Source organism: Oncorhynchus nerka, linkage group LG9b (assembly GCF_034236695.1).
Source record: "Oncorhynchus nerka isolate Pitt River linkage group LG9b, Oner_Uvic_2.0, whole genome shotgun sequence".
In the NCBI taxonomy this organism is placed as follows: Eukaryota; Metazoa; Chordata; class Actinopteri; order Salmoniformes; family Salmonidae; genus Oncorhynchus; species Oncorhynchus nerka.
In genome coordinates this window covers 38,602,610-38,628,082 of record NC_088424.1, presented here as the reverse complement: position 1 = coordinate 38,628,082, position 25,473 = coordinate 38,602,610, and the positions used below count along the sequence as shown (strand labels likewise).

General features: G+C 45.0%; 2 protein-coding genes across 2 annotated transcripts in view; one reads left to right on the top strand and one right to left on the bottom strand.

Moving 5' to 3' along the window:
* tm6sf2a (transmembrane 6 superfamily member 2a) overlaps positions 1 to 9,988 on the top strand; it is a 14,685-nt gene extending 4,697 nt beyond the window's left edge. The window contains exons 8-10 of the mRNA XM_065013667.1: positions 8,349 to 8,441; positions 8,659 to 8,778; positions 8,966 to 9,988. Coding sequence (XP_064869739.1) covers positions 8,349 to 8,441; positions 8,659 to 8,778; positions 8,966 to 9,175 — 423 coding nt within the window. The 3' untranslated portion in view covers positions 9,176 to 9,988. The remainder of the gene's footprint in view (positions 1 to 8,348; positions 8,442 to 8,658; positions 8,779 to 8,965) is intronic.
* A 3,629-nt stretch (positions 9,989 to 13,617) lies between these two features.
* The window catches only part of LOC115114029 (neurocan core protein-like), a 138,533-nt gene continuing 126,677 nt past the window's right edge, over positions 13,618 to 25,473 (bottom strand). Inside the window, exons 19-20 of the mRNA XM_065013666.1 lie at positions 16,259 to 16,441; positions 13,618 to 16,016 (exon numbers count right to left, since the gene is read on the bottom strand). Coding sequence (XP_064869738.1) covers positions 15,892 to 16,016; positions 16,259 to 16,441 — 308 coding nt within the window. The 3' untranslated portion in view covers positions 13,618 to 15,891. The remainder of the gene's footprint in view (positions 16,017 to 16,258; positions 16,442 to 25,473) is intronic.

Below are 25,473 nucleotides of genomic sequence, written 5' to 3'. Positions count from 1 at the left end.
TACATTTATATCTGTCTCTTTAGTGTTAGTTTCCTTACATTTATATCTGTCTCTTTAGTGTTAGTTTCCTTACATTTACATCTGTCTCTTTAGTGTTAGTTTCCTTACATTTATATCTGTCTCTTTAGTGTTAGTTTCCTTACATTTATATCTGTCACTTTAGTGTTAGTTTCCTTACATTTTGCATCATTCCATTACATCGTTAGTTGACCTTTCTTTCCACTGTCGAGTATGTGTGGGTAGCCATAGTGTATCATATTAGGCTAATGTATTCCAAGTTGTGCAATAATTTGGAACAGGTAGCCTGTTTGAATCATTAAGGAACACACCATAAGTAGCAGTTTAAACCTGGAGCCTGGCGCATGGTTCATGACGACTGGACCATTTTCATACAGTTCCATGATTAGTGAGGATTATTAGGGTAGATTTATTGGACTACAGTTCAATCCCTATTGCACACTTTTCTAATCTTCCAATATTTCATGGGATTGAACAATTTAATAATATGACAACTTTCAGGATGAATCAAAGCATTGCATTTTTGATTCAACAATATATTTAGTGCATAAAGGATCTCCAAATCATAAAAAAAAATTATTCATACTTTCCTAACCCCAAAATGTGCCTAAATATTTAGAAATCTACCAGTTGGTGCTGAAACAAAGATGGCTTTCTTTAATGAATCCCTGTATTCTGAACCCATTCTCTCCACGTGTTCTCGTGCCTGTCGCCAAAATTCTAATTGAAGATACACTATATTTTAAAGACATGGCTTAATTTTTTAAAACTGAAAACACTATTGAATGGAAACATTGATGAGTAAATCTGTTGGCCAGCAAGTGGGAAGGTTTTCAGTGGTTGAATTAAATGTATTCAGTGCAGGCAAAAACTCACATCAAATAAAATAAAATGTTATTGGTCACATACACATGGTTAGCAGATGTTAATGTGAGTGTAGCGAAATGCTTGTGCTTCTAGTTCTGACTGTGCAGTAATATCTAACAAGTAATCTAACAATTTTACAACAACTACCTTATACACACAAGTGTAAAGGAATGAACAAGAATATGTACATATAAATATAGGGCTGAGCGATGGCCGAACGGCATAGGCAAGATACAGTAGATGGTATAGAGTACAGTACATACATACGAGATGAGTATTGTAGGGTATGTAAACATTATATAAAGTGGCATTGTTAAAAGTGACTAATGATACATTTATTAAATCCAAATATTAATTATTAAAGTGGCTAGAGATTTGAGTCAGTATGTTGGCAGCAGACACTCAATGTCAGTGATGGCTGTTTAACAGTCTGATGGCCTTGAGATAGAAGCTGTTTTTCAGTCTCTCGGTCCCAGCTTTGATGCACCTGTACTGACCTCGTCTTCTGGATAGTAGTGGGGTGAACAGGTAGTGGATCGGGTGGTTGTTGTACTTGATGATCTTTTTGGCCTTCCTGTGACATTGGGTGGTGTAGGTGTCCTGCAGGGCAGGTAGTTTGCGCCCGGTGATGCGTTGTGCAGACCTCACTACCCTCTGGAGAGTCTTACGGTTGTGGGCGGAGCAGTTGCCGTACCAGGCAGTGATACAGCCGGACAGGATGCTCTCATTGTGCATCTGTAAAAGTTTGTGAGTGTTTTTGTTGCGAAATTTCTTCATCCTCCTGAGGTTGGGTATGAGGAACTTAAAACTTTCCACCTTCTCCACTACTGTCCCGTCGATGTGGATAGGGGGCTGCTCCCTCTGCTGTTCCCTGAAGTCCACGATCATCTACTTTGTTTTGTTGACGTTGAGTATGAGGTTATTTTCCTGACACCACACTCCGAGGGCCCTCACCTCCTCCCTGTAGGCTGTCTCATCGTTGTTGGTAATCAAGCCTAGCACTGTAGAGACGTCTGCAAACTTGATGATTGAGTTGGAGGCGTGCATGGCCACGCAGTCATGGGTGAACAGGGAATACAGGAGAGGGCTGAGAACAAACCTTTGAGAGGCCCCAGTGTTGAGGATCAGTGGGGTGGAGATGTTGTTTCCTACCCTCACCACCTGGGGGCAGAAAGTCCAGGACCCAGTTGCATAGGGCGAGGTCAAGACCCAGGGTCCCGAGCTTAATGACGAGTTTGGAGGGTACTATGGTGTTAAACGCTGAGCTGTAATCGATGAACAGCATTCTTACATAGGTATTCCTCTTGTCCAGATGGGTTAGGGCAGTGTGCAGTGTGCAATGTGATTGCGATTGCGTCGTCTGTGGACCTATTGGGGCGGTAAGCAAATTGGAGTGGGTCTAGGGTGTCAGGTAGGGTGGAGGTGATATGATCCTTGATTAGTCTCTCAAAGCACTTCAGGATGACGGAAGTGAGTGCTACGGGGCGATAGTCGTTTAGCTCAGTTACCTTAGCTTTCTTGGGAACAGGAACAGTGGTGGCCCTCTTGACTGGGAAAGGGATTGATTGAATATGTCCGTAAACACACCAGCCAGCTTGTCTGCGCATGCTCTGAGGATGCGGCTAGGGATGCCGTCTGTGGCCGGCAGCCTTGCGAGAGTGTTAACTTCTTTGGGACTGGGGGGCAGTATTGAGTAGCTTGGATGAATAAGGTGCCCAGAGTAAACTGCCTGCTACTCAGGCCCAAATCTAGAATGTGCATATAATTAGTAGATTTGGTTAGAAAACACTCTGAAGTTTCTAAAACTGTTTGAATTATGTCTGTGAATATAACAGAACTCATATGGCAGGCAAAAACCTGAAAAAAATCCAACCAGGAAGTGGGAAATCTGAGGTTTGTAGTTTTTCAAGTGATTGCCTATCCAATATACAGTGTCTATGGGGTCGTATTGCAATTCCTAAGGCTTCCACTAGATGTCAACAGTCTTTAGAATGTTGTTTCAGGCTTCTACTATGAAGGGGGAGCGAATAAGAGCTGTTTGAATCAGGGCAGAATGCCATTAGTTTAGTCACGTGCGCGGCCGTCATTTCTAAAGACAAAGGAATTACACGGTTGGAATATTATTGAAGATTTATGATAAAAACATCGTAAAGATTGATTATATACTTCGTTTGACATGTTTCTATGATCTGTAATGGAACTGTTTTGACTTTTCGTCTGGACTAAGTGCCTGAGCCTTGTGAATTTGGATTTGTGAACTAAACGCGCAAACAAATTAGGAGGTATTTGGACATAAATGATGGACTTTATCGAACAAAACAAACATTTATTGTGGAACTGGGATTCCTGGGAGTGATGAAGATCATCAAAGGTAAGTGAATATTTATAACGCTATTTCTGAGTTTTGTGACACCTCTCCTTGGTTGGAAAATGGCTGTATGGTTTTCTGTGGCTAGGCTCTGACCTAACATAATTGCATGGTGTGCTTTTACCGTAAAACGTTTTTGAAATCTGACCCCGCGGTTGCATTAATTAAGGAGAAGTTTATCTTTAATTGTGTGTTTAACACTTGTATCTTTAATCAATGTTTATGATGAGTATGTCTGTAATTTGATGTGGCTCTCTGCCCTTTCACCGGATGTTTGTTTGAGACAATGCATTTCTGAATGTAACACACCAATTTCAAATGAGGTTTTTGGACATAAAGATGAACTTTATCGAACAAAACAAACATTTATTGCCTAGAGTCCTGGGAGTGCCATCCGGTGAAGATCATCAAGGTTAATGATTCATTTTAACGCTATTTCTGTCCTTCTTTGGAACATGGCTGTATGGTTTTCTGTGGCTAGGCGCTGAGCTAACATAATCGCAAGGTGTGCTTTCGCCGTAAAGCCTTTTTGAAATCAGACACCATGGCTGGATTAACAAGGAGTTTATCTTTAAAATTGTGTATAATACTTGTGTGTTTGAGGAATTTTAATTTGAAAGATTTCTGTTGTTTTGAATTTGGCGCCCTGCAATTCCACTGGCTGTTGGCGAGGTGAGACGCTACCGTCCCACATATCCCAGAGAAGTTAACATGTTTAAATGTCTTACTCACGTTGGCTGCATTGAAGAAGAGCCCGCATGTTTTGGTAGCGGGTTGTGTCAGTGGCACTGTATTGTCCTCGCGAGAAAAGAAGTTGTTTAATTTGTCTGGGAGCAGGACGTTGGTGTCCGCGACGGTGCTGTTTTTCTTTTCGCAATCCGTGATTGACTGTAGACCCTGCCACATATGTCTCGTGTCTGAGCCTTTGAATTGCGACTCTACTTTGTCTCTATACTGACGCTTAGCTTGTTTGATTGTCTTGCGGAGGGAATAGCTACACTGTTTGTATTCGGATGGCACTGTAACAGCACTGTGATAGACTGCATCCTATTTGTTGAGTAGAGTGTTGGAGGCTATTTTGTAAATGACATCGCCGATGTCAAGGATCGGTAGGATAGTCAGTTTTACGAGGGCATGTTTGGCAGCATGAGTGAAGGATGCTTTGTGGCGATATAGGAAGCCAACTCTAGATTTAATTTTGGATTTGAGATGCTTAATGTGAGTCTGGAAGGAGAGTTTACAGTCTAACCAGACACCTAGGTATTTGTAGTTGTCCACATATTCGAAGTCAGAACCGTCCCGAGTAGTGAGTCTGGGCGGGCTGGCAGGTGTGGGCAATGATCGGTTGAAGAGCATGCATTTAGTTTTACTTGCATTTAAGAGCAGTTGGAGGCCACGGAAGGAGAGTTGTATGGCATTGAAGCTCGACTGAAGGTTAGTTAACACAGTGTCCAAAGAGGGGCCAGAAGTATACAGAACGGTGTTGTCTGCGTAGAGGTGGATCAGAGAATCACCAGTAGCAAGAGCGACATCATTGATGTATACAGAGAAGAGAGTCGGCCCGAGGTTGAACACTGTGGCACCCCCATAAAGACTGCCAGAGGTCCATACAACAGGCCCTCCGATTTGATACACTGAACTCTGTCTGAGAAGTAGTTGGTGAACCAGGCGAGGCAGTCATTTGAGAAACCAAGACTGTTGAGTCTGCCGATAAGAATGTGGTAATTGACGGAGTCGAAAACCTTGGCCAGGTCGATGAATACTGCTGCACAGTATTGTGTCTTATCGATGGCTGTTATGATATCATTTAGGACCTTGAGCGTGGCTGAGGTGCACCCATGACCAGCTCTGAAACCAGATTGTATAGAAAAAGTACGGTGGGGTTCGAAATGGACGGTGATCTGTTTGTTAACTTGGCTTTTGAAGACGTTAGAAAGGCAGGGTAGGATAGATATAGGTCTGTAGCAGTTTGGGTCTAGGGTGCCTCCCCCTTTGAAGAGGGGGATGACCACGGCAGCTTTCCAATCTTTGGGGATCTCAGAGAGATTGAACAAGCTAGTAATAGGGGTTGCAACAATTTTGGTGGATAATCTTAGAAAGAGAGGGTCTAGATTGTCTAGCCCGGCAGATTTGTAGGGATCCAGATTTTGCAGCTCTTTCAGAACATCAGCTATCTGGATTTGGGTGAAGGAGAAATTGGGGCGGCTTAGGCAAGTTACTATGGAGGTTGCAGGTCTGTTGACTTGGGTAGGGGTAGCTAGGTGGAAAGCATGGCCAGCTGTAGAAAAATGCTTTTTGAAATTCTCAATTGTCACAGATTTATCGGTGGTTTCCTAGTCTCAGTGCAGTGGGCAGCTGGGAGGAGGTGCTCTTATTCTCCATGGACTTTACAGTGTCCCAGAACTTTTTGGAGTTTGTGCTACAGGATGCAAATTTCTGTTTGAAAAAGCTAGCCTTTGCTTTCCTAACTGCCTTTGTACTGTATATTGGTTCCTAACTTCCCTGAAAAGTTGCATATTGCAGGGGCTATTCGAAGCTAATGCAGTATGCCACAGGATGTTTTTGTGCTGGTCAAGGGCAGTCAGGTCTGGAGTGAACCAAGGGCTATATCAGTTCCTGGTTCAATTTTCTTTGAATGGGGCATGCTTATGGTGAGGAAAGCACTTTTAAAGAATAACCAGGCATCCTCTACTGACGGAATGAGGTCAATGTCATTCCAGGATACCTGGGCCAGGTCAATTAGAAAGGCCTGCACGCTGAAGAGCTTTTGACAGTGATGAGCGGTGGTCATTTGACAGCAGACCCATTATGGATGCAGGCAATGAGGCAGTGATAGCTGAGGTCATGGTTGACGACAGCAGAGGTGTATATGGAGAGCAGTTGGTTAGGATGTTATATATGAGGGTGCTTGTGTTTACAGATTTGAGGTTGTACCTGGTAGGTTCATTGATAATTTGAGTGAGGTTGAGGGTATCAAGCTAGCAGAAGGGTCTTAGAGGGATGTCGCGACAGAAGAAAGTCTGTTGTAGCCCCCTCGTGCTGTTAAGTCTGCAGACCAGTCGTCGTGGATCAGCAGGGCTCCGTGTGGTTAAAGGATCCAAGCCAATTTGCAGAATAGGTAAAGTGGCCAAAGAATTTGTCCGATGGGCCTCTCAAGCTAACAGTCCGATATACTCTAGACAGCTAGAAGGCCGCGGCTAGCAGGCTAGCAGATGGGCATTCAGGGGATGTCGCGAGTTGATAAACCCCCTCAGGCGAATTACATTGGTAGTCCAGTCGTGATGGGTCGGCGGGGGTTCAGGCCGATTGGCAAAATAGGTATTGTAGCCCAAGGAGTAGCTGATGGACCTATTTGGTTAGCCGGGAGATGGGCCTAGCAAGGCTAGCTCCAGGCTAATTTGTTCTTGTTTCGGGACAGAAATATTTGCCAGGTGGCCACTCGGATAGCAGCTAGCTAGCTGCGATGATCCAGGTGAAAAGGTTCAGAGCTTGCAGTAGAAATCCGGAGATATGGAGAAAAATAAGTCCGATTTTCTCTGGTTTGAGTTGCACTTTGCAGACTGGCGAGAGTTGTCCGGGCTAATGGTAGCTGATGACCGCTAGCAGTGGCTAGCTGGTTACTAGCTAGTAGCTAGTTTGCTGGCTAGCTTCTGTTGGGGTTCCGGTTCAGAAGTAAAGAAATAGCAGATCCACACCACATTGGGTGAGGTGGATTGCAGGAGAGTATGTTGAAGTTGAGGTTAAGAAAAATATATATTTTAAATATATGCGAAGAAAAAAGATATAAAAAGATGTATACATGGGACACGACAAGACAAGGACAAAAAGACGTCTGACTGCTACACCGTCTTGGAGATTTGTCGAAAGGAGGGCGAGGGAGAGCTTTGTATGCGTTGTGGAAGTTAGAGTAGCAATCATGCCAGCCCGGGTCGGGCATTCGATATGCTGATAAAATTTAGGGAGCCTTGTTTTCAGATTAGCTTCGTTAAAATCCCCAGCTACAATAAAAGCAGCCTCAGGATATATGCTTTCCAGTTTACATAGAGTCCAATGAAGTTCTTTCAGGGCGGTCGAGGTGTCTGCTTGGGGGGTGGGGGGGGGGGGGTATACACGGCTGTGATTATAATCGAAGAGAATTCTCTTGGTAAATATTACGGTCGGCATTTGATTGTAAGGAATTCTAGGTCAGGTGAACAAAAGGACTTGAGTTCCAGTATGTTGTTATTATCACACCATGACTCGTTAATCATAAGGCATAGACCCCCGCCCTTCTTCTTACCAGAGAGATGTTTGTTTCTGTCGGCGCGATGCGTGAAGAAACCTGGTGGATGTACCGACTCTGATAACATATCCCGAGTGAGCCATGTTTCAGTGAAACAGAGAACGTTACAATCTCTGATGTCTCTCTGGAAGGCAACCCTTACACGAATTTCGCCTACCTTGTTGTCAAGAGACTGGACATTGGTGAGTAGTATACTCGGGAGCGGTGAGTGATGTGCCCGTCTACGGAGCCTGACCAGAAGACCGCTCCATCTGCCCCTTCTGCGACGCTGTTGTTTTGGGTCGCCTACTGGGATCCTATCCATTGTCCTGGGTGGTGGTACAAACAGAGGATCAACTTAGGGAAAGTTGTATTCCTAGTAGTAATGTTGGTAAGTTGACGTTGCTCTTATATCCAACAGTTCTTCCCGGCTGTATGTAATAAGACTTTAGATTTCCTGGGGTAACAACGTAAGTATTAATACATTAAAAAAACTAAATACTGCATAGTTTCCTAAGAACGCGAAGCGAGGAGACCATCTCTGTCGGCGCCATCTTCCTAACGGGAACCATGTCTGCAAAGCCCGTTAGGTACCAGCATAAGGTAAATCTGAATAGCAATTACTGAGAAGTGCGAAGGTGTGCGTAGGAAAGGCGTACATTACAAGTCTGAATTGTAGGGTTCATGTAGCCAGTGTGTTTCTTCTTTAGCCAACAAAATTGAACATCATTGATTGATTGATTGATTCATGTGTTCATTCATTGATCCATTAATCCATTCATCCATTCATCCATCTATCCATCCATTCATTCACTCTCCCTCTCTCTCCCTCAGGTGGCCCTTGACTGTCCTCTGGATACCTGCTTCACCTATATCTACCAGTATGAGCCTTACCTCAAGGATCCTGTGGTCTTCCCTAGGATCACGGTGAGTTGAGCCTTACCTCAAGGACCCCGTGGTCTTCTCTTGGATCATGGTGAGTTGTAGAAAATAAAATGAGTAAAACACACATAGATCTTCATTCCATTGTCCGTTATGGCATATTATCCATATTTGTTCCTGTTCCATGCTGCTTGACAGTGTAGTTTCCATTGTGTCCGTCTTGATGTCGAACGACACGTGTCTTGTTATTTGATTGCTCTAGATGCTGGTGTATTTGTTCTATGCGTTGCCTCTACTGGCTGCATTCATATATGGGCTGAGGAACCCTGGTTGTACCTGGATGCTGGACTGGGCCATCTTCTTTGCGGGGGCCATAGCCCAGGTAATAATATTGGTCGCTTCAATTTGCAGATCACACACAGTGTGATGTACCAGGGATTTGACAAAGCAGCTGTGATACAAATTAGATTTTTTATTATTTTTTACACCATTGTTGTTTCTATTCTGTTCCTATTATTCGTCTTCCATTAACGTCCCCTCACACCCACCCGTCTCCTCCCCTTCCCCAGACCCAGTGGTGCCATATCGGGGGATCACTCCACTCCCGAACCCCCTTCACATACCGGGTCCCAACAGACAAATGGTCGACAGTTATGATTCTAAACGGGCTGTATGTAGCTCTACCGATCCTCCTAGCCATCCGATGCCGCCTCAGCCCCACTTTCTTCATGCCTACTGTACCTGAGGGACAGACCAGCCCGGAGAAGAAGGACAACTAAACCCATAACACTACAATTCCCACTGAGCATGGACTCTGTGAGCGAATGGTCTAGAATGCTACTGTAAGATCAAGAACTACTGTACCCACGATCCTAAAGAACCTAAACGTTTTGATGCGGCTGGCATACTATGCTTCTGGAAATGTGACCCTCCAGATTTACAAAACAATGTTATATTAATCTAGAACACATCAAGCAAATTAACTTCAATTTCATACATTATCCGCTCCCTCTGTTGGTTGGAGCCTTTTGGAGTAAAGTTCAGGCCCATGTCTACAACAGCGGAATACAGTACAGTGCATTAAACAGCCAAAACCAAGCCCTGCTACAAGCCATCTATTCTGCAGTAGCACTCCCTATATGGACTATTGGATCGAGATAAAGCCTGTTTGTGGACATGGCTTTATCTATGTAGCTAGTGAGTCAGTGAGACAGTCTCAGGTGGTATAGTATAGTAGGGCCTAAAAGGCCTATAAACCTGGACTCTGATCACTGACACTGATACAGCAGGACAGCATTGCCTCATAGAGTTATCACAGAGGAACTGTGAAACTATGGACCATGTTGAGGACTCTTTTCTTTATTTTGCTGAACAACTGTGTTGTAGTGCTGCTGATAAGACCAGATAACAAGGCATGTTTCACAAGATGTGGTTGGGATTGGAGAGACCACTATAGGAAGTCATGGGTTGAGGGGACAAATGTTTAGTTAGTATTTATGAAACAAATGATGGCTATTTTTGGAGGGGTTGGGCCAGAATTACTTCAATAAATGTTTGTTACGTGAATATATTAAAATATGTGAACAACTACACTATTCTGTTTCTTTGAGTAGTTGTACTCTGGTCCTGGGTTGGTGTGTATCCTGTTGTGTCGATATCTCTATTCTTGTGAAATACTCTGTTTACCTTCTTCATGCAAGTCTGCCTGACTATTGAGGCAACAGGGCAGAGATTCATCAGATACTGAAAGTGGTGGGATGCTCAGTCTTTCACTGGAACATGTTTTTATCATAATAGTTGCCCAAACCACTGATGCTGGGGCAGATTTTTCCACCACCTAACGGATAAGCTTTGGACTGGGGGAAATCCTAGGTCTGAGGTTTGAGGCAACTTCTGTCTGGAGTGTTTTTTTCTCACAATCATTGGTCTATTCCAGGTCAAAACTGTCACTGAGTTGTATGTGTTGCTCGAAGACCTCTGAGCTTCCGTCTCTGGTTGGTGATGTCATTGGATCCTGTCTATAGTCAATGACAGTGCACATGTGGCCTAGTAAACTTTGCCCTGCCTGGCAGGTGGCCTCTGCTGTCATGAGTTGATAAGAAGTGAACCCCAGCTAGACAGTATTGTCATACAAAATCAAACTGTTGACAACATACAGTGTGGCAAAAAAGTTTTTAGTCAGCCACCAATTGTGCAAGTTCTCCCACTTAAAAAGATGAGAGAGGCCTGTAATTTTCATCATAGGTACACTTCAACTATGACAGACAAAAATAGAAAAACAATCCAGAAAATCCCATTGTAGGATTTTTAATTAATTTATTTGCAAATTATGGTGGAAAATAAGTATTTGGTCAATAACAAAAGTTGATCTCAATACTTTGTTATATACCTTTTGTTGGCAATGACAGAGGTGAAACGTTTTCACAAGGTTTTCACACACTGTTCCTGGTATTTTGGCCTATTCCTCCATGCAGATCTCCTCTAGAGCAGTGATGTTTTGGGGCTGTTGCTGGGAAACACGGACTTTCAACTCCCTCCAAAGATTTTCTATGGGGTTGAAATCTGGAGACTGGCTAGGCCACTCCAGGACCTTGAAATGCTTCTTACGAAGCCACTCCTTCGTTGCCTGGGCGGTGTGTTTGGGATCCTTGTCATGCTGAAAGACCCAGCCATGTTTCATCTTCAATGCCCTTGCTGATGGAAGGAGGTTTTCACTCAAAATCTCACGATACATGGCCCCATTCATTCTTTCCTTTACACGGATCAGTCGTCCTGGTCCCTTTACAGAAAAACAGCCCCAAAGCATGATGTTTCCACCCCCATGCTTCACAGTAGGTATGGCGTTCTTTGGATGCAACTCAGCATTCTTTGTCCTCAAAACACGACGATTTGAGGTTTTTACCAAAAAGTTATATTTTGGTTTCATCTGACCATATGACATTCTCCCAATCTTCTTCTGGATCATCCAAATGCTCTCTAGCAAACTTCAGACGGGCCTGGACATGTACTGGCTTAAGCAGGGGGACACGTCTGGCACTGCAGGATTTGAGTCCCTGGCGGCGTAGTGTGTTACTGATGGTAGGCTTTGTTACTTTGGTCCCAGCTCTCTGCAGGTCATTCACGAGGTCCCCCCGTGTGGTTCTGGGATTTTTGCTCACCGTTCTTGTGATCATTTTGACCCCACGGGGTGAGATCTTGCGTGGAGCCCCAGATCGAGGGAGATTATCAGTGGTCTTGTATGTCTTCCATTTCCTAATAATTGCTCCCACAGTTGATTTCTTCAAACCAAGCTGCTTACCTACTGCAGATTCAGTCTTCCCAGCCTGGTGCAGGTCTACAATTTTGTTTCTGGTGTCCTTTGACAGCTCTTTGGTCTTGGCCATAGTGGAGTTTGGAGTGTGACTGTTTGAGGTTGTGGACAGGTGTCTTTTATACTGATAACAGGTTCAAACAGGTGCCATTAATACAGGTAATGAGTGGAGGACAGAGGAGTTTCTTAAAGAAGAAGTTACAGGTCTGTGAGAGCCAGAAATCTTGCTTGTTTGTAGGCGACCAAATACTTATTTTCCACCATAATTTGCAAATAAATTCATTAAAAATCCTACAATGTGATTTTCAGGATTTATTTCTTCTCATTTTGTCTGTCATAGTTGAAGTGTACCTATGATGAAAATTATAGGCCTCTCTCATCTTTTTAAGTGGGAGAACTTGCACAATTGGTGGCTGACTAAATACTTTTTTGCCCCACTGTACATGATTTCAGACTTCTGTTTTGAACTAAGTTTGACGTCTGGAAAGTAAAAGCCCAGCATGCTCTCTCTTCCCACATGTTCAGCTCTGGTTTTAATGTCTATGGTTCACCTGTACGGCAATCACTGTCACCTGATTTCAACAGAGTCAAGCAACTTTTCCAACCGGAGTTTAAATAAATGTTGCCTTCTTTTTACTCTCAAAACCTCTCTCTGCTCCACAGTTTTTATCCCAGTGAATCACAGTGACAGAGAGGGGGCTCAGGTCTCAGAGCCAACTGAGCCAGGAGGTGACAACCCAAAGTGAGATTAAACTAGCAGTGGTCGTCTAGCAGTGGTGGTATTGGACCAATGGACCAATTCCTTTAGATTAACTTTCTTTTATTGGGTTGATTCTTTTAGATGTATTTTCCTCTATAGGGTCCATTCTTACATGTATTTTCCTCTATAGGGTCCATTCTTACATGTATTTTCCTCTATAGGGTCCATTCTTACGTGTATTTTCCTCTATAGGGTCCATTCTTACGTGTATTTTCCTCTATAGGGTCCATTCTTACGTGTATTTTCCACTATAGGGTCCATTCTTACATGTATTTTCCTCTATAGGGTCCATTCTTACCATGTATTTTCCTCTATAGGTCCATTCTTTTTCCTCTACATGTATTTTCCTCTCCATTCTATTTTCCTCTATAGGGTCCATTCTTACATGTAGGGTCCATTCTTACATGTATTTTCCTCTTACATGTATAGGGTCCATTCTTACGTGTATTTTCCTCTATTCTTACATGTATTTTCCTCTATAGGGTCCATTCTTACATGTATTTTCCTCTATAGGGTCCATTCTTACATGTATTTTCCTCTATAGGGTCCATTCTTACATGTATTTTCCTCTATAGGGTCCATTCTTACGTGTATTTTCCTCTATAGGGTCCATTCTTACATGTATTTTCCTCTATAGGGTCCATTCTTACATGTATTTTCCTCTATAGGGTCCATTCTTACATGTGTATTTTCCTCTATAGGGTCCATTCTTACATGTATTTTCCTCTATAGGGTCCATTCTTACATGTATTTTCCTCTATAGGGTCCATTCTTACATGTATTTTCCTCTATAGGGTCCATTCTTACATGTATTTTCCCTCCACAATCCATTCAAAACAGAGACCAAAGAGAGGAGAAAATGTCCTGTTTGTTCCCGACAGAATGAAAACTAGTGGCCAGAATGGACTTTCTCTGGGCGGAGATTGAAGTGAGGTGAACAACAGTAGAATTAGTAAATTAGTAGAAGATGTTAAAATGCTTTGTTTTGTTCCTGGATGCTGGTTTAGGAGGCATGGGTTAGCTACAAGCTGCTGTCAGTCTTCCGTGTCTGAGGTACAGCGATGTGGTAGAAACGTACAAAGAAATAGAAATACTAGAGTTAGAGCCCAGCTTCAATCACAAAACTCACCAGACACACTGTCGTCGTTCATTTTTTTTTTTTTTTTAGCTTTATTAAGAATGGAACACAACAGCTGGACAGGACATCATAACAACACCAAAAAAGGGGTGAAGACCAATCAAGGACCAGATTCATGGCATCCTACCCATCACATATTGGAGCCGTGCAAAGACTGGGTCTATTGGCGATCGAGTAGATATCTTGGGAATGTTTTGTCTCAGTCCGTAGTACTTCAATCTATCCTATTTTATTCCATTTAGATCGATGGGGCTGTTTTAGAATATTAGTTGAGATGCCGATGGGAGACACATGGCTGGACACGGGTCACGTATCAATCAGGTGTCAGTCAATAACAAACAAAAACCACAGTATTTACAGTACAGTACAGGCAATCAAAGGGTTAACTTGTTTTTTGGTTAACACATTTTGATTGTAAGAGAATGGTACATTAAAGAAAACAGGTATTACATTGCCTTGTTGGATTATGTAAACAAAAAAAATCAACATATACAGTGCCTTGCGAAAGTATTCGGCCCCCTTGAACTTTGCGACCTTTTGCCACATTTCAGGCTTCAAACATAAAGATATAAAACTGTATTTTTGTGTGAAGAATCAACAACAAGTGGGACACAATCATGAAGTGGAACGACATTTATTGGATATTTCAAACTTTTTTAACAAATCAAAAACTGAAAAATTGGGCGTGCAAAATTATTCAGCCCCCTTAAGTCTCCCACCTCAGCTGTAGATCTCTGCAGTTCATCCAGAGTGATCATGGGCCTCTTGGCTGCATCTCTGATCAGTCTTCTTCTTGTATGAGCTGAAAGTTTAGAGGGACGGCCAGGTCTTGGTAGATTTGCAGTGGTCTGATACTCCTTCCATTTCAATATTATCGCTTGCACAGTGCTCCTTGGGATGTTTAAAGCTTGGGAAATCTTTTTGTATCCAAATCCGGCTTTAAACTTCTTCACAACAGTATCTCGGACCTGTCTGGTGTGTTCCTTGTTCTTCATGATGCTCTCTGCGCTTTTAACGGACCTCTGAGACTATCACAGTGCAGGTGCATTTATACGGAGACTTGATTACACACAGGTGGATTGTATTTATCATCATTAGTCATTTAGGTCAACATTGGATCATTCAGAGATCCTCACTGAACTTCTGGAGAGAGTTTGCTGCACTGAAAGTAAAGGGGCTGAATAGTTTTGCACGCCCAATTTTTCAGTTTTTGATTTGTTAAAAAAGTTTGAAATATCCAATAAATGTCGTTCCACTTCATGATTGTGTCCTACTTACATTTACATTACATTTAAGTCATTTAGCAGACGCTCTTATCCAGAGCGACTTACAAATTGGATACAAATACTTGTTGTTGATTCTTCACAAAAAAATACAGTTTTATATCTTTATGTTTGAAGCCTGAAATGTGGCAAAAGGTCGCAAAGTTCAAGGGGGCCGAATACTTTCGCAAGGCACTGTATTAACTAGTCCATAATAAATAGTGACGTGACATGAAAAGTTAGCAAATATTAAAAAATGGCACATAAGTTGAATAATAAAACAGCCCTACTATTCAGGAGCCCTAAGGGAACATAACAAGTACAGGATACAGACAAAAGCTCTGGGTTAATTGGGACTGAAAGCTAACTAGCTAACTTATTAATTAAATCTGTGCTTTATAAACAGAACACAAACATTAGGATGTTCTGAGATGTAGAACAAGCTTCAAACTTATAAAAACACACTCGCATAGGATACACACTTTCTCTCACACACATACACACGCATGAACAGACACACACACACACACACACACACACACACACACACACACACACACACACACACACACACACACACACACACACTGTATTTATCACATCACTGTATTTATGTTTCAACAGTGAGAATAGGTTATTCATAGACATGCCAAGGATTTTCTGTTTCTAAGTTACAGTATTAGCGACCGTGTTAGCGAGAGAGAGAGAGACTATTACTGTTGTAAGTAATGGACATGGGTTAAACAAAATCAACAAAAAAAGGACAAATCCAAAACATGAGATATGGGTGCCTAACACAGAACCTTTTTTGCACTGATGTCAATCGGTCATTTGCATGAAAGTTAAAGTTTTGCACACATACAGTATCTCAAGTGAGATTTCAATCCAAAGATAGAGACTGAAATAGGTCAGGAAAAGAGAACGTTCAGATGTCAACTACTGTCCATTTCGAGGGGTTGATCCCCTCAGCCCCAGGATAGGTCAGCGGTCAGGCGCAGAGCATTGTGGGAGGTGTAGTATTTGGTTCAGTATTGGCTGTGTGTGTCCTCTCCCCTCTCCATGTGTGCCTCTCCTCCGTATCTCCTGTGGTTCCTACGCTCCCGGCGCTGGCTGTGGCGGTGGTTGCGGCGGTACCGGTGGGATCTCCGAGCTGAGGGAGGGGAACACAGGTAGTTACACCTCAAAATTGGTGCAGTAACAACATTTACCATTCTCTGTTTAATTGGTGCAGTGACAACATTTACAATTCAGTTTCTTATTCAGCCCATACTAGTAGGAATACACTAATGTTTATACAGAAAAGCCTACCTGGGTGAATAAAGGTTTGTTATCCGAAGAAAGGTTGCATAAGACAACACGTTTAAAAAAGACAATCTGCTGTTTGTCACTCACACTTTGTGCAGATGATCTTGGGCCGGTCCCAGGTGCCATCGGCCCGGCAACGCGCGGTGGGGATGTGGCGCTGGTAGAAACCTTCGGCACACTGATAACGCACCACCGCATGGATGTCATAATGGGACCGCCGACGGCCAATCAGATGGGCATTCTCCACAGCGGGCGGGGTTCCACACAGCACTGTCAGACGGGACAAGATGAACAATTAAGTAAATTCAGTCAGTGTTGAGCAACATCGAAGAAGATACAGTGTGTACTGTATCTAGGGTGTCTGGCTTGCAATTTCTGTTTTTCTCCCTAGGTGAAACAGTTGCTACTGAATCCTATACGCGAGGACAGGTGCTTTGCAGATGGCGCAGTGCTCTGTGAAGCAATAGAGAGCCAAGGCAGCTCCGATAATCTCTCTCCCTCCCTCTTCCCTCCCTCCCTCCCTCTTCAAGGAGCTAGGCTTCAGGCTATCCCATAAATCCTTGCTCTGGGTCTCATTCCAGTGTCACAGTTACATCAGGGCACCTGACACAGAAATGCATGGTGGGATTTCAGAGAATAGATCTGAGGGCAAGACAGTCACTGGCAATTTAATGCCAGCTTTAAACAAGATGGCAAATGTTAGCTTTGCAGTCCAAGTGAACATGTGGGGTGAGATAAAACGGCAACAGAATGAGACAAAGGTTTCTGTTTAGATCAACTGGAAGTTTGAAATATTACACACTGGCCCATGAGGAATATTCAGCCAAACCTGTAACTCATTTAGTAGAGCCATACACCAAATCTGTAACTCATTTAGTAGAGCCATTACACCAAACCTGTAACTCATTTAGTAGAGCCATACACCAAATCTGTAACTCATTTAGGAGAGCCATACACCAAACCTGTAACTCATTTAGTAGAGCCATACACCAAATCTGTAACTCATTTAGTAGAGCCATACACCAAATCTGTAACTCATTTAGTAGAGCCATACACCAAACCTGTAACTCATTTAGTAGAGCCATACACCAAATCTGTAACTCATTTAGTAGAGCCATACACCAAACCTGTAACTCATTTAGTAGAGCCATACACCAAACCTGTAACTCATTTAGTAGAGCCATACACCAAATCTGTAACTCATTTAGTAGAGCCATACACCAAACCTGTAACTCATTTAGTAGAGCCATACACCAAATCTGTAACTCATTTAGTAGAGCCATACACCAAATCTGTAACTCATTTAGTAGAGCCATACACCAAACCTGTAACTCATTTAGTAGAGCCATACACCAAATCTGTAACTCATTTAGTAGAGCCATACACCAAACCTGTAACTCATTTAGTAGAGCCATACACCAAATCTGTAACTCATTTAGTAGAGCCATACACCATACCTGTAACTCATTTAATAGAACCATACACCAAACCTGTAACTCATTTAGTAGAGCCATACACCAAACCTGTAACTCATTTAGTAGAACCATACACCAAATCTGTAACTCACGGATAAAAAGGCCACAGGTGAGTACTCCTGTGTTTGGAGAACAATGTAAGCAAACTTGGCAGGTGGAGGTAAAGGTGGAGGTGGAGGTAGAGGTACTGTAGAGGTGGAGGTACTGTAAAGGTAGAGGTGGAGGTACTGTAGAGGTAGAGGTACTGTAGAGGAAGAGGTAGAGATGGAGGTGGAGGTACTGTAGAGGTAGACATAGAGGTGTAAGGTACTGTAGGGGTAGAGGTAGAGAGGAGGTGGAAGTACTGTAGAGGTAGAGAGAGGTACTGTAGAGGTACTGTAGAGATACTGTAGAGGTAGAGGTACTGTAGACGTAGAGGTAATGTAGAGGTAGAGGTGGAGGTAGAGGTACAGCAGAGGTAGAGGTAGAGGTACATTAAAGGTAGAGGGGGAGGTGGAGGTACTGTAGAGGTAGAGGTGAAGGTAGTGGTACCGTAGATGTATAGGTACTATAGAGGTAGAGGTGGAGAAGCAGGTACTGATGAGGTAGAGGTGGAGGTGGAGGTACTGTAGGCATAGAGGTGGAGGTGGAAGTACTGTAGAGGTAGAGGTGAAGGTGAAGGTGGAGGTACCGTAGAGATATAGGTACTATAGAGGTAGAGGTGGAGAAGCAGGTACTGATGAGGTAGAGGTGGAGGTGGAGGTAGTGGTACTGTAGAGGTACTGTAGAGGTAGAAGTGGAGGTACTGTCATGGTAGAGTTGGAGGTAGAGGTACTGTTGAGGTAAAGGTGGTGGTACTATAGAGGTAGAGGTGGAGGTACCGTAGAGGTAGAGGTGGAGGTACTGTAGTGGTAGAGGTGGAGGTACTGTAGTGGTAGAGGTAGAGGTAGAGGTACTGTAGAGGTAGAGGTGGAGGTACTGTAGAGGTACTGTAGAGGTAGAGGTGGAGGTGGAGATACTGTAGAGGTAGAGGTACTGTAGAGGTAGAGGTGGAGGTACTGTAGAGGTGGAGGTGGAGGTACTGTAGAGGTAGAGGTACTGTAGAGGTAGAGGTGGAGGGACTGTAGAGGTAGAGGTGGCGGTGGAGGTACTGTAAAGGTAGAGGTAGAGGTGGAGGTACTGTAGAGGTAGAGGTGGAGGAACTGTAAAGGTAGAGGTGGCGGTGGAGGTACTGTTTAGGTAGAGGTGGAGGTACTGTAAAGGTAGAGGTGGCGGTGGAGGTACTGTAGAGGTGGAGGTGGAGGTACTGTAGAGGTAGAGGTACTGTAGAGGTAGAGGTGGAGGGACTGTAGAGGTAGAGGTGGCGGTGGAGGTACTGTAAAGGTAGAGGTAGAGGTGGAGGTACTGTAGAGGTGGAGGTGGAGGTACTGTAGAGGTAGAGGTACTGTAGAGGTAGAGGTGGAGGGACTGTAGAGGTAGAGGTGGCGGTGGAGGTACTGTAAAGGTAGAGGTAGAGGTGGAGGTACTGTAGAGGTAGAGGTGGAGGTACTGTAAAGGTAGAGGTAGAGATGGCGGTACTGTAGAGGTAGAGGTGGAGGTACTGTAAAGGTAGAGGTAGAGGTGGAGGTACTGTAAAGGTAGAGGTACTGTAAAGGTAGAGGTAGAGGTGGAGGTACTGTAAAGGTAGAGGTGGAGGAACTGTAAAGGTAGAGGTGGCGGTGGAGGTACTGTAAAGGTAGAGGTGGCTGTGGAGGTACTGTTTAGGTAGAGGTGGAGGTACTGTAAAGGTAGAGGTGGCGGTGGAGGTACTGTAGAGGTAGAGGTGGAGGTACTGTAAAGGTAGAGGTGGAGGTACTGTAGAGGTGGCGGTGGAGGTACTGTTTAGGTAGAGGTGGAGGTACTGTAAAGGTAGAGGTGGCGGTGGAGGTACTGTTTAGGTAGAGGTGGAGGTACTGTAAAGGTAGAGGTGGCGGTGGAGGTACTGTAAAGGTAGAGGTAGAGGTGGAGGTACTGTAGAGGTAGAGGTGGAGGAACTGTAGAGGTAGAGGTGGAGGAACTGTAGAGGTAGAGGTAGGGGTGGAGGTAATGTAGAGGTGAAGTTGGAGGTACTGTAGAGGTAGAGGTAGAGGTGGAGGTACTGTAGAGGTAGAGGTGGAGGTACTGTAAAGGTAGAGGTGGAGGTACTGTAGAGGTGGCGGTGGAGGTACTGTTTAGGTAGAGGTGGAGGTACTGTAAAGGTAGAGGTGGCGGTGGAGGTACTGTTTAGGTAGAGGTGGAGGTACTGTAAAGGTAGAGGTGGCGGTGGAGGTACTGTAAAGGTAGAGGTAGAGGTGGAGGTACTGTAGAGGTAGAGGTGGAGGAACTGTAGAGGTAGAGGTGGAGGAACTGTAGAGGTAGAGGTAGGGGTGGAGGTAATGTAGAGGTGAAGTTGGAGGTACTGTAGAGGTAGAGGTAGAGGTGGAGGTACTGTAAAGGTAGAGGTAGAGGTGGAGGTACTGTAGAGGTAGAGGTGGAGGAACTGTAAAGGTAGAGGTGGCGGTGGAGGTACTGTTTAGGTAGAGGTGGAGGTACTGTAAAGGTAGAGGTGGCGGTGGAGGTACTGTAAAGGTAGAGGTGGTGGTGGAGGTACTGTAAAGGTAGAGGTAGAGGTGGAGGTACTGTAGAGGTACAGGTGGAGGAACTGTAGAGGTGGAGGTAATGTAGAGGTGAAGTTGGAGGTACTGTAGAGGTAGAGGTAGAGGTGGAGGTACTGTAGAGGTAGAGTTGGAGGTAATGTAGAGGTGAAGTTGGAGGTACTGTAGAGGTAGAGGTGGAGGTACTGTAGAGGTAGAGGTAATGTAGAGGTGAAATTGGAGGTACTGTAGAGGTAGAGGTGGAGGTACTGTAGAGGTAGAGGTAATGTACAGTTGAAGTTGGAGGTAATGTAGAGGTAGAGGTGGAGGTACTGTAGAGGTAGAGGTGGAGGTAATGTAGAGGTGGAGTTGGAGGTACTGTAGAGGTAGAGGTGGAGGTACTGTAGAGGTAGAGGTGAAGGTAATGTAGAGGTGAAGTTGGAGGTACTGTAGAGGTAGAGGTACTGTAGAGGTAGAGGTAATGTATAGGTGGAGTTGGAGGTACTATAAAGGTAGAGGTGGAGGTGGAGGTACTATAGAGGTAGAGGTACTGTGGAGGTACTGTAGAGGTAGAGGTGGAGGTACTATAGAAGTAGAGGTACTGTGGAGGTACTGTAGAGGTAGAGGTGGAGGTACTGTAAAGGTAGAGGTGGCGGTGGAGGTACTGTAGAGGTAGAGGTGGAGGTACTGTAAAGGTAGAGGTGGTGGTACTGTAGAGGTGGCGTACTGTAGATGTACTGTAAAGGTAGAGACGGAGGTACTGTAGAGGTAGAGGTACTGTGTAGGTAGAGGTGAAGGTGGAGTTACTATAGAGGTAGAGGTACTGTGGAGGTACTGTAGAGATTGAGGTACTGTAGAGGTAGATGTACTGTAAAGGTAGAGGTGGAGGTGGAGGTACTGTAGAGGTGGAGGTGGGGGTACTGTAGAGGTGGAGGTAGAGGTAGAGGTTCTGTAGAGGTAGAGGTGGAGGTAGAGGTAGAGCTCGAGGTACTGTAGAGGTAGAGGTACTGTAGAGGTACTGTAGATGTAGAATTACTGTAGAGGTATTGTAGACGTAGAGATACTGTAGGCGTAGAGGTGGAGGTGGAGGTACTGTAGAGGTAGAGGTACTGTAGAGGTAGAGGTGGAGGTACTGTAGAGGTGGAGGTGGAGGTACTGTAGAGGTAGAGGTACTGTAGAGGTAGAGGTGGAGGGACTGTAGAGGTAGAGGTGGAGGAACTGTAGAGGTAGAGGTAGGGTGGAGGTACTGTAGAGGTGAAGTAGAGTGGAGGAACTGTAGAGGTGAAGATAATGTAGAGGTGGAGGTACTGTAGAGGTAAGGTGGAGAGTAAGGTAGAGGTGGAGGTACTGTAGAGGTAGAGGTGGAGGAAATGTAAAGGTAGAGGTGGCGGTGGAGGTACTGTAAAGGTAGAGGTGGAGGTGGAGGAACTAGAGGTAGAGGTGGAGGAACTGTAGAGGTAGAGGTAGAGGTGGAGGTATGTAGAGGTAGAGGTGGAGGTAATGTTGAGGTGGAGTTGGAGGTACTGTAGAGGTAGAGGTGGAGGGACTGTAGAGGTAGAGGTGGCGGTGGAGGTACTGTAAAGGTAGAGGTAGAGGTGGAGGTACTGTAGAGGTAGAGGTGGAGGAACTAGATGTAGAGGTAGAGGAACTGTAGAGGTAGAGGTGAATAATGTAGAGGTGAAGTTGGAGGTGGAGTAGTAAAGGTAGAGGTGGAGGTGGAGGTACTGTTTAGGTAGGTGGAGGTAGGTGGAGGTGGAGGTACTGTAGAGGTGGAGGTGGAGGAACTGTAGGTAGGTGGAGGAACTGTCAAGGTAGAGGTGGAGTTGGAGGTACTGTAGAGGTAGAGGTGGAGGAACTGTAGAGGTGGAGGTAGAGATACTGTAGAGGTAGAGGGGAGGTGGAGGTGGAGGTGTGGAGGTACTGTAGAGGTAGAGGTACTGTAGAGGTAGAGGTGGAGGTACTGTTGAGATAGGTACAGGTAGAGGTGGAGGTGGAGGTGGAGGTACTGTGAGGTGGAGCTGGAGGAACTGTGTGGAGGAAGAGATACTGTAGAGGTAGAGGTGGAGGTGGAAGTACTGTGGAAGTGGGGTAGAGGTTCTGTAGAGGTAGAGAACTGTAGTGATGGAGGTAGAGGTACTGTAGAGGTAGAAGTGGAGGAACTGTAAAGGAAGAGGTGGAGGTGGAGCTACTGTAGATGTAGAGGTGGAGGTGGAGGTACTGTAGAGATGGAGGTGGAGAACTGTAGAGGTAGAGGTGGAGGAACTGTAGAGGTGGAGAAGAGATACTGGAGGTAGAGGTGGAGGTAGAGGTACTGTAGAGGTAAAAGGTGGAGGTGATGTAGAGGTAGAGGTGGAGGTGGAGGTACTGTAAAGGTAGAAGGTACTGTGGAGGTAGAGGTGGAGGTACTGTAGAGGTAGAGGTGGAGGTACTGTAGAGGTAGAGGTGAAGGTAATGTAGAGGTGAAGTTGGAGGTGGAGGTAATGTAGAGGTAGAGGTGGAGGAAGAGAGGTGGAGGACCTGTAGAGGTACTGCAGAGGTAGAAGTGGATGTACTGTAAAGGTAGAGGTGGAGGTACTGTTGAGGTAGGGGTAGAGGTGGAGGTGGATGTATTGTGGAGGTGGATGTATTGTAGAGGTAGAGTTACTGTAGAGGTAGAGGTGGAGGTGGAAGCACCTTAGAGGTGGAGGTAGAGATACTGTAGAGATAGAGGTAGAGGTACTGTAGAGGTAGAAGTGGAGATACTGTAAAGGAAGAGGTGGAGGTGGAGGTACTCTAGAGGTAGAGGTGACATTGGAGGTACTGTAGAGGTAGAGGTGGAGGTACTGTAGAGGTAGAGGTAATGTAGAGTTGAAGTTGGAGGTAATGTAGAGGTGGAGTTGGAGGTACTGTAGAGGTAGAGGTGGAGGTACTGTAGAGGTAGAGGTGAAGGTAATGTAGAGGTGAAGTTGGAGGTACTGTAGAGGTAGAGGTAGAGGTACTGTAGAGGTAGAGGTAATGTAGAGGTGGAGTTGGAGGTACTATAAAGGTAGAGGTGGAGGTGGAGGTACTATAGAGGTAGAGGTACTGTGGAGGTACTGTAGAGGTAGAGGTGGAGGTACTGTAGAGGTAGAGGTGGAGGAACTGTAGAGGTAGAGGTAGGGGTGGAGGTAATGTAGAGGTGAATTTGGAGGTACTGTAGAGGTAGAGGTAGAGGTGGAGGTACTGTAAAGGTAGAGGTAGAGGTGGAGGTACTGTAGAGGTAGAGGTGGAGGAACTGTAAAGGTAGAGGTGGCGGTGGAGGTACTGTAAAGGTAGAGGTGGCGGTGGAGGTACTGTAGAGGTAGAGGTGGAGGTACTGTAGAGGTAGAGGTAGAGGTGGAGGTACTGTAGAGGTAGAGGTGGAGGTAATGTAGAGGTGGAGTTGGAGGTACTGTAGAGGTAGAGGTGGAGGTACTGTAGAGGTAGAGGTGGCGGTGGAGGTACTGTAAAGGTAGAGGTAGAGGTGGAGGTACTGTAGAGGTACAGGTGGAGGAACTGTAGAGGTAGAGGTAGAGGTGGAGGTAATGTAGAGGTGAAGTTGGAGGTACTGTAGAGGTAGAGGTAGAGGTGGAGGTACTGTAGAGGTAGAGGTGGAGGTGGAGGAACTGTAGAGGTGGAGGTAGAGGTGGAGGTAATGTAGAGGTGAAGTTGGAGGTACTGTAGAGGTAGAGGTAGAGGTGGAGGTACTGTAGAGGTAGAGGTGGAGGTGGAGGAACTGTAGAGGTGGAGGTAGAGGTACTGTAGAGGTGGAGGTACTGTCAAGGTAGAGGTGGAGTTGGAGGTACTGTAGAGGTAGAGGTGGAGGAACTGTAGAGGTGGAGGTAGAGATACTGTAGAGGTAGGGGTAGAGGTGGAGGCGGATGTACTGTAGAGGTAGAGGTACTGTAGAGGTAGAGGTGGAGGTACTGTTGAGGTAGGGGTAGAGGTGGAGGTGGATGTATTGTGCAGGTGGATGTATTGTAGAGGTAGAGTTACTGTAGAGGTAGAGGTGGAGGTGGAAGCACCTTAGAGGTGGAGGTAGAGATACTGTAGAGATAGAGGTAGAGGTACTGTAGAGGTAGAAGTGGAGGTACTGTAAAGGAAGAGGTGGAGGTGGAGGTACTCTAGAGGTAGAGGTGGAGGTGGAGGTACTGTAGAGATAGAGGTGGAGGAACTGTAGAGGTAGAGGTACAGTAGAGGTAGAAGTGGAGGTAGTGTGGAGGTAGAGGTACTGTAGAGGTAAAAGTGGAGGTACTGTAAAGGTACAGGTGGAGGTACTGTAAAGGTAGAGGTACTGTTGAGGTAGAGGTGGAGGTACTATAGTGGCAGAGGTACTATGGAGGTAGAGGTGGAGGTACTATAGAGGCAGAGGTACTATGGAGGTAGAGGTGGAGGTACTATAGAGGTAGATGTACTGTAAAGGTAGAGACGGAGGTACTGTAGAGGTAGAGGTACTGTGGGGGTACTGTAGAGATTGAGGTACTATAGAGGTAGATGTACTGTAAAGGTAGAGACGGAGGTACTGTAGAGGTAGAGGTACTGTGTAGGTAGAGGTGAAGGTGGAGTTACTATAGAGGTAGAGGTACTGTGGGGGTACTGTAGAGATTGAGGTACTATAGAGGTAGATGTACTGTAAAGGTAGAGACGGAGGTACTGTAGAGGTAGAGGTACTGTGTAGGTAGAGGTGAAGGTGGAGTTACTAGAGGTAGAGGTGGAGGTACTGTAGAGATTGAGGTACTGTAGAGGTGGATGTACTGTAAAGGTAGAGGTGGGGGTGGAGGTACTGTAGAGGTGGAGGTGGGGGTACTGTAGAGGTAGAGGTGGAGGAACTGTAGAGGTGGAGGTACTGTAGATGTAGAAGTAGAGGTGGAGGTACTGTAAAGGTAGAGGTGGAGGAACTGAAGAAGTGGAGGAAGAGGTCCTGAGGAGGTGGAGGTAGAGGTACTGTAGAGGAACTGTGGAGGTAGAGGTAATGTAGAGGTGAAATTGGAGGTACTGTAGAGGTAGAGGTGGAGGTACTGTAGAGGTAGAGGTAATGTAGAGTTGAAGTTGGAGGTAATGTAGAGGTAGAGGTGGAGGTACTGTAGAGGTAGAGGTGGAGGAACTGTAGAGGTGGAGGTGGTGGTAATGTAGAGGTGGAGTTGGAGGAACTGTAGAGGTGAGAGTGGAGGTACTGTAGAGGTAGAGGTGAAGGTAATGTAGAGGTACTTGGAGGTGGAGGTAATGTAGAGGTAGAGGT